Genomic DNA, 8,567 nt, shown 5'->3' on the forward strand with positions numbered 1-8,567 from the left:
ATAAGCTCGCTTGAAACGGGGTTCGGTGGAGGAATTTATGGTGCGATCAAGTTTCGCGCTCAAGCTCCGCGTTGCGGACGGTTTGGATGAGCAATTTGTAAATGCCTTTGAGTTGTCTTGTTAGCATTTAAGCGTCGTTTAACCATTTTGTAGTTATCGTAGTATTTTATTTGGTTTTGACGTCGATTCTCGTTTAATTATTAGAATTACGAGATCGTCGGTTCGAGTGAGCATCGTTATTTGATTTTTGGGGATTCCAGGTGAGTGATGTTATCTCTTCTTTGAGATTGTAAATTCATATTTCGAAAGCAATATGAATCAGATATGTTATAAGTTAAATAGCATTGTTATTGCATAAAAGCTCGGATTTGGCATTTACTACCCTATTGATTATTTAAAAATGGTATGGTAAAGCATTTCTGGAAATGGCTTATATATCGATTATCGTGAAATGAATTGAGGAAATTCTTTATGAAAAGAATTCTTTTGTTAAAGATTATACATATCAATTTATGAAAAATTTTGAAATGATGTGAGAAATGTCTTGTAAAATGAATTTAGTTTGACGAACGAAGTTGAGAAAGATTGTGTTTTGTTTTCTGAAATTAATTGGTGATATTGATTGTGGATTATGAGATTTATTATGGATTTGATATTGTGGATTATTAGAGATTTATTATGTTTAGTCAATGGAATAGACCATTGACATGGTTTTTAATGAAGATTGATCAATGGACTTGACCATTGGTATTTATGATGATTTAAATGAGTATTTCTGAATTGTATAAAACTTGTTCAAATGAAACAACTCTCATGTGATTTTATATGTATTTGATATATTGAGTTTGGCTCCTGAAATTCTGATACGGCTTTCTGTATTCATGCATAGTAGTTGCTCGATCTGCTTAGAAGAGATACGCACTACTTACTGAGCTGTGGTTGCTCACCCCTCTCTTTCCCTAATCTTTTCAAGTTCTTTGGTTAGGAGCTAATAGAGCAAGAGCTATGTTGCGGGGACTTCTGAGAGTTGGATTTCTTGTTGTGGTTTCAGGCTGCGTCTTTCGGGTGGAAGGACGGCCGTATTATCCCCCGTTCTGGTAGATTTCGGGGTGTGACAATTATGGTGACTTGTCAACTTTTCTTTATTTAAGTCACCTAGTAATTTTGGATTAGCAAATGTGATTTATGCTACTTACCAAGTTTGATTTTCTTTTAATTACCTAGTTTTCTGATCTTTTACCCATTTTTATTTACCTTTCTCAAGTTGCACTTCAAATTTACCAAGATCTCATGTGCAGTTATATCGGTAGTTACTTTCCCGGGAACTCCAGCTCATGCGCCAAGCAGTGAGATGGATGCTTAGTGACTGCATCAAGTATCCACTCTAAAGTTGTAAATTTTACTGTTTCCCTCCATTTTGAACATCACGTTGTGCGAATCTTCTTCACATTGAGCTCACCAAATGTACTGCCAAAAACAATGCAAGCGGAGTGGCGCGCATCAATCTATTCGAGACCGGTTTTGTTGCAGGTCCAGTCAATACTTTCGTGATTCGAAGATCAGTGTGCTTCACAGGAACAACAGTCGAGCATTATAAAAGCAGTTGTGCCTCTGTACAACCATTTATGCTCTAGTGACATCTTTATGTTCGTCAAATTATCAAAGTCCTCGAATTTCATATCGAGCAAAAGGAGAAAAGCGCAAGATGAAAGAAAGTATTTCTCCGAATCTCTCCCTCCCTCCACTCTCCATTCTGCAATTACGGGCATCGGGAAGCAAGCTTTTCCTCTATCATATCCGCTTTCCTCTTAGAAAACGGCTGTAGAAATGCAATGCCTCTCGAGGTTTGTATTCCGGGACCGTGTGTCCAGCTCCCTGCACCAATGAAAACCGGAAAAAATACTGGTAAGTCAAATATCGTTACTGCTTATTAACATACCGCAGGAAAACGCATATGCAAAGCACATTTCTTGCAGACCTTGATGGTTAAGAAGGTGAGGTTGTTTTCATATCCTTGAAGGTACCTGCAGTCAAATTAAGTACAAAAATCACAACCCTGAGTTCACAATAATGGCTCAATATTTTAAGAAGGAAGTAAATTCTTCAGACTGTGTAGGGTCATGCTAAAATACCCGGCAACTTGTTCATTGAATATCCAAGACCGCCACTCATCCACGATTTTATAACCCATAGACCTTGTCCAAGCTTGGCTACCAGTGTAGGGAACGCACATATCATGATCACCACTGCCACAAGCAAAACAGTTGCAAATCCCATTAGTAGCTGAAGACGAGAAACTTCATCACTTAGTGGGATCAACGACTTCAGATTGACCAAAAGTTCACTGATACATCCGCAGCTACATGTCATAATATCTCCATGGGGTAGAGGAGGAAACAGGACCAGGAATAGGGGACAGACCCACATGTATAAAGAAATTAGTCCAAAAGCAATTTAGAGCTGTTTTCTTGTTACTCCCATATGTACTTAGTATCTCTGCAATCCTACAACTTCACAAAAAGCCTCCACATGGAAGTTACAGAACTATCGTAATTTTCTTCAAATATATCCAAAATTCAATGTACACTACCGACACTGATAATCTCCTGAATAGGTGTTGTCAGTGCATTTCACGCGGATTAATTTCACCGCAGGAAAGGCATTTAATTTAGTAGAATTGCTCTTTACTTTCCTTTGAATCACTGTCACCAGCAAACGAATTTACCTAGAACGTTTGAACTTGATGTTGAGACTTTTCCTATTAAGCCTTGCTATCAGTGTGTCTGAATTTTGAATATTTGCTTTGGCTTAGACCTAGCATTTACATCTTCAGGACCTAGCTTTCTTATACTCCATTCAACAGTATGTCCATCTTTCCATCAAACACAGGCACAAGAATGTAGCGGCAGGTCCTGAAGATTGCTGAATTTTGAATATTTGCTTTGCCAGGAAATCTTTCTACATCGGCAATCTACTTGGGTGTAGAAAAGCATTTTACAAGTACAAGGAGGAGGAGCGACAACTTGAAAGTTGGAGAGAGGTTGTCAAATAATGCAAATACTTCTACCTAAGGCTTGACCCTGGGTGGATTTGGGGCAGGTTGTTAAACTAAACGTGATAAATCTCTCGAGCTGATAGGGAGGGATTTAGTCATCTTGCCAGAGTAATTTATGTCTCTCTTGCCTCAATATGTTTCAGATCATATTTCCACTATCTGACAGTAATAGATAGGACAACTGTCCGCAAGACGACCAATCTAATACAGAAGCTTTTAGGTATGCATCTTTTAATAAGCTAATAAAGCACCGATACGAAATTGCATTAAGTTGGCTTTCTACCTGTATATGAGTGCTCGATACCCCCTAGCAGTGAGGTTTTTGTGGTATTTAATCATGCTTCCAGCATCATGATAATACAAGACTCTGCCTGTGCATAACTCCCAATCGCCCGTCACACTTTGCTGTTCGTAGTTCAAGGATCATATAAGAAATAAATGCAAAAGAAAAGAAAAGTTGCAAGTAATTATTGATATTTGCAAAACCACACCGCTTCCGCATGTATTGCTTTCCTGACTTCTTTATCATTCAGCCACGCGGTCGCAACTTCATCATTCTGGAAATGCATATGTAGTTAAGAATTCTTAACTGGTTATCGAGTGAAATAAGATATAGATACGGGGAAGAAGGTAGGGAGGAAACAAAAAGATCACGAGAACCCCTAGATGAGGGTGCCACATAAACCGATTAATGGAACAATAATCAACTGTACCTGAAGGGACAAATTACCGAAAGAACTAAAGAAGAACAAGCATGTTAAAATACAGAAATAGTACAGCATATAGATGAACAATATAACACAAACAATGTGCATGGACGTAGATCATGTAATGAAAGCAGTTGCAATAAGATAACAAAAATGACACGAGGCAATAGAGTTTTATGCAGAAATAGTTTCTAAGTAAGGGCGTTTAGCAAGGCAAACTTACGGTTCATGAAAGTGGACAAAAGTGTCAACGATAAAGAGATGCAGTGTGGGGGGACTTACAAAACATGGAACAGATTTGCTATTGAGAAGCTCCGGCCATGTTGGAACACGTCCATCCCTCACAGGAGCTCTAAGAGGCCAGGCATGGCCAAACATTCTCTTTCTCACGGGAAGAGGCCGCTCAGTCTCTCCCAATTGCCTAAAGCTAGTAGGTAACCTATCTTTACCAGCTTTAACCGTCCATGTTGATGGTCCATAGTAGCATGGTTCAAGGATGTCATATATGTTTAAACCAATAATAGCCTGGGAACAAAAAAAATCTTTTGAGTGTTAGGAGAAATTTAATCACAATCAACCAGTGTCCTCGTTAGTATGTGATAAAGGGACAGTTGTCACACGCACCTGGTCAACTTTTGAGAGTTTGCTGTGACAAGTTGAACTGAACGAGTTATAGTAATTCCCTTTGCATTCCCTGTTAACCTCCTGCACAATAGCAATATCAGTTTTGCTGCTCGATTAATTTGATCACATTACAGATGCATTAGGCAGTTCTTGTTCCTCCCAATTAGAGCAGTAGGAAGAAGATTGGTCGGTCAGTGGTCACCAAGGGACAAGATTAGCCTTTAGCTCTCCAAACCGACAATCATGTGAACAAGGAAACAACAGCACAAGCACTAGGAAGAAGATTGAGTAAGCAAATACTGAGGCACTAGAAGGACTATCAACCAAAAGCTTCACAAGAAAAGGCTCGATGTTTATGCCTAAAGCAGCAGCAAAAAGAGTTTCTACTCTACCTCAAACAGGTCATCTGAGATCAGGCCCATCCCATGCGTAAAGGGAACGAGAGCGTTGCCGTCAAATTTCTCATCAGTGACTCCATTACCAATAATATAACCCTGTCAACTCAATTATATTATATTTCTGAACAAAAAACAAAAACTCAATTATATTATTTGTGCAAAAAAAGCACTCAATTATATTAGAAGCATTTGATCAAATCTGACAATCTGATTTCCTAGAGAATGTACCTTAAGATTGAGAACGGGCTTCACTCCGGCATCAATACCTGCCAAATATTTGCAATTAGATTTTTGGGAAAAGGATATTACAAGTGCCATAATTTTTGTACAGCGCTCATTTGAGTGCTCGCTTGAGTACTTTTTATTTGATCACTTAGCTGTCATATAACTTTTCAATCGATCACTTAAGTATCATAATTTTTTAAAACGATTTTGAGCATCTTTTTAAAAAAAGTTATGGTATTCAAATGAGCGCCATACGAAAGTTATGGAACTTGTAGCGTTCTTATCCCTAGATTTTGATCCTAAATCAGGTCCTAAAAATTGCAAGCATGCATACCATTTGCTACTTCAAACGCAAGAATTGGCACATATATCCCTGCAAATGACTCTCCAGCTATGAAGAATGGGTTGGGAAGGAACTCTGGGTAGAGCTCAAACCACTGTCTCACATTGCAACATGTTGTCAAGACAAACTGATGAGAGAGAGAGAGAGAGAGAGAGAGAGAGAGAGAGAGAGAGAGAGAGAGAGAGAGAGAGAGAGAGTCAATACGATACGCATGATCAACTTTAGTTGGTGTACCTTGAGGAGAAATGTATGAGAATCGCGAGCAGTCTTTAAGTCGTCAGTTAGGTAGTCACTCAAATTTTTGGAATATGATAATCCAACACCGGCAGGAGCATCCAAGTAAATAATGTTGGAGACCTATGATGACGAGAAATCAGAGGAAGCAATCTTAGTTAAAACATGTCATTGATAGTTGACGAGAGGCATATCATCTTATGTTCAGCTGCTTCAGATCTTTTTTCTGTATTGTCAAAAACCCTTTTAACCAATCTATGATTAGGTTTCAACCTTGGACCAGCTGTAGGGATTCCAATGCAGTCGCGGTAGGCCTTTCTGCGTCTTTACGGCTTCAAAATTGAAAGGTCCTGCGGAACGTAGTGTGGTCAAGTTCAAGTCTTAACAAAATGAAGTCTTACATTCTAAAAGTTTGTTTAAGATGACAACTTCATACAACTACAATTTTAAGGAATCTTTAAACCAAGATGTCGCTCCAGAGACCTTCAGTACGATAAATATAAAGCTTGCGTGTTGCGCTATGTAGTGAACACAGAACTGAAACTGCATATTATGGCGAGATGTGCAAAAGACAAGTAAAAAAGTGAAGAGAGTTGGGGTAATCAGATGAACGTCTCTCCCGCCAGTTAAGACAACTTTTATCCATCATCCACCTATGAACTTATCAAAACAATAACCAAATTCCAGTGAAGTTCATGGTCTAGAATCCCTGGGCAGTCGAATGATTCTACTACAAACGATATGAAAAGTTAATAAAACGAGTCAACATGAGTGTGGGTAACAAAATGACTATACCATGCTCATACACGAAACCATCAAAGCTCGAACATCCTGGTCCTCCATTTAGCCACAGGACCACCGGATCCTTCGAAGGGTCCCTTTCCGATGTCACCAAATAGTAGAATAAGCGCTTCCCATGGTGCGGATCAATTGTCACATACCTTCGTCCAAAACCCGAATATAAGACAACTATTTTGAGTATACCAAATACAAGAGTACCAAACACCAGAACCAGTGACTACAGATTTTATCGACTAACTTGATATCAATAGTCAAAGACACCAGGCTTTAATAAATGAGGCAAAGCAGTGACCTTCGAGTGTTAATGAGAACAAAGAGGCGTACCCAGAATAGTGTTTGGAAGGGAAAGAGCCATTGAATCCAGGAAGGTGAGTGACCAAAGCGCTTCCAGGAGCACACTGAGTCCACGCAAAACAAGAACACAAGAGAACCAGCGCAATGTACAAGACAAGACCACTCTTTGCCATGGGAATGTCCTGTCCCCCCAGTCTCTGTGATGGAACGATCTTCGATATCACGCCAAACAGGAATAGTGATTGATTTATATGAACAAAGGCCGTTTATATAGATAAATTCCGAGTAAAGGAAAGAGACGCCACATACGGGTGTGTGCTCAACTTTCCCTGGAGGGTCGTTGCTTGTAAGGAATGATGGGGAGGACAAGATAAAAGCCGTAGAGTTTATGGTATTGCCATTAAAAACTGACAACTGCACCCTAAAGGCCCCGTTATTAATTTTTTTGGTTTGACTACTGGCACCCTAAAGGCCACCTTATTAATTTTTTTACAGACAGAGACATATACTCTTCGGGCATTCCCAAAAAGGCGACAGTGCAAGATTTTAATGCATCCGGCTGGCAAGTGTCTTTTGTAACGGAAACCTTCAACTCCTGGACGGAAAGCTGGCCTGCTATTGACTCGGATCGAAGGGATCGACTAATTTGGCAAGGACACCCCTCCGGTAATTTCTCTATCTCTTCGGCATGGGAACTTTTACGGAACAGGGGGCACAATGTTAATTGAAGCTCGTTTGTTTGGGACAATGGTATTGCTCCGAGACACAGCTTCTTGCTATGGCTTATTTGCCTCAACAGACTCCCAACTCAGGTGATGCTACTGTCTTACCATAGGATCGCTGAAGGCTCATGTGCTTTCTGTCCTACAAGGCCGGACTCAATTGACCACCTATTCTTTGGGTGTGCTTTCACGGGCTCTCTTGCGCGCTTCTAGGTAGGAAATTGTAATATCTCATGGAGTGCTGGCTCGTGGATGGATATTATCAGCTGGGCAACCCGAGTCCTCGGTGGACAGTGTGACATTCCGAAATTCCACCAATTGGAATTTATTGAATAACTGAGTTTTATGAGATGTGCTCGCAGTAAATTCTCGCCCGAAACTGATCATTCCTGGGAATGCTAACCATTAGGGAAAGGCTAATAGGGGAATTAAATTCGCTCGACTAAAGAAAATTCGACCGTGAATGGACTTCGACCATTAAATCGCGGAAGTGATATTTTGAGCCACTGTTGGCCGATCCAAGGTAGTTAGGGGTCAATTCGCCACTGTCCTAGTAGTGGATCGCGGGTGATTCCGTTGGACCACGAAACGACTTGACGAATGATTCTGAAATTATACCGAACGATCGTACCCCTCGGATCAAGTGATTGATCTTCGCGATTTTAATGACAACCGAGGTCGTCACGCACCGAACGGACTTGCACGTGACTCGATTCAGTATCAGTCATGAGTCAATTCTGCGAATTTCCCCAGCAAGCCGCCCGTTAGCTCGAGAAACGCTCGAGTTACGTTTAATAAAATTTAATTATTGAAATTTTGCCCAAATTGGACACCGGAAAATTAGGAAGTCACGACGGAACGTTAGGACGACGTTGCACGTGACACGTGCGAATTTTTTGTGCGCTTAATTCCTTCGGAAAAATTCGATTTGGACAAGAAACGGAGAAAGTGACCAAAATACCCCTAGAATTTATTAAAGGACAAACTTTAAGGGTAAAGGGCATTTTGGTAATTTTGCCCTAAAATTTTGATTGGACAATTTTACCCTTGGATATTTTTGTGCAAGAATCGATCTCGGCCGTCGGATCAAGATAAGATCGAATCGGGACCGTCGGATTAAAAATATGAGTAAAGGGCGTTTTGGTCATTTCTGCATTTGGTCCA

At 40.2% G+C, this 8,567-nt stretch overlaps 1 protein-coding gene across 1 annotated transcript; it reads right to left on the reverse strand.

Annotated features, from left to right (window-relative positions):
- Positions 1 to 1,616: 1,616 nt before the first annotated feature.
- Positions 1,617 to 6,966, reverse strand: LOC115676100 (serine carboxypeptidase-like 20). Its single transcript, XM_056321339.1, has 14 exons — positions 6,712 to 6,966; positions 6,382 to 6,527; positions 5,860 to 5,936; positions 5,587 to 5,709; positions 5,344 to 5,446; positions 5,013 to 5,050; positions 4,779 to 4,880; positions 4,387 to 4,467; positions 4,045 to 4,287; positions 3,547 to 3,612; positions 3,339 to 3,460; positions 2,133 to 2,246; positions 1,979 to 2,024; positions 1,617 to 1,875 (listed from the first exon to the last, which is right to left on the reverse strand). The coding sequence occupies exons 1-14, from the start codon at positions 6,852 to 6,854 to the stop codon at positions 1,792 to 1,794; spliced, it is 1,488 nt and encodes a 495-aa protein (XP_056177314.1). The 5' UTR covers positions 6,855 to 6,966; the 3' UTR covers positions 1,617 to 1,791.
- Positions 6,967 to 8,567: the final 1,601 nt, after the last annotated feature.

The sequence above is a fragment of the Syzygium oleosum genome, unplaced genomic scaffold (genome assembly GCF_021117445.2).
Source record: "Syzygium oleosum isolate NSW1041296 unplaced genomic scaffold, Sole_v2.1 Sole_v2.01, whole genome shotgun sequence".
Taxonomy (NCBI): domain Eukaryota; kingdom Viridiplantae; phylum Streptophyta; class Magnoliopsida; order Myrtales; family Myrtaceae; genus Syzygium; species Syzygium oleosum.

Coding starts and splice junctions, on each gene's coding strand:
- LOC115676100 (XM_056321339.1), bottom strand. CDS start 6,854: ATGGCAAAGAGTGGTCTTGTCTTGTACATTGCGCTGGTTCTCTTGTGT. Junction 5,447..5,586: donor CTCATACATTTCTCCTCAAG/GTACACCAACTA, acceptor AATGTGAGACAG/TGGTTTGAGCTCTACCCAGA. Junction 4,288..4,386: donor AACTCTCAAAAGTTGACCAG/GTGCGTGTGACA, acceptor TTTTGTTCCCAG/GCTATTATTGGTTTAAACAT.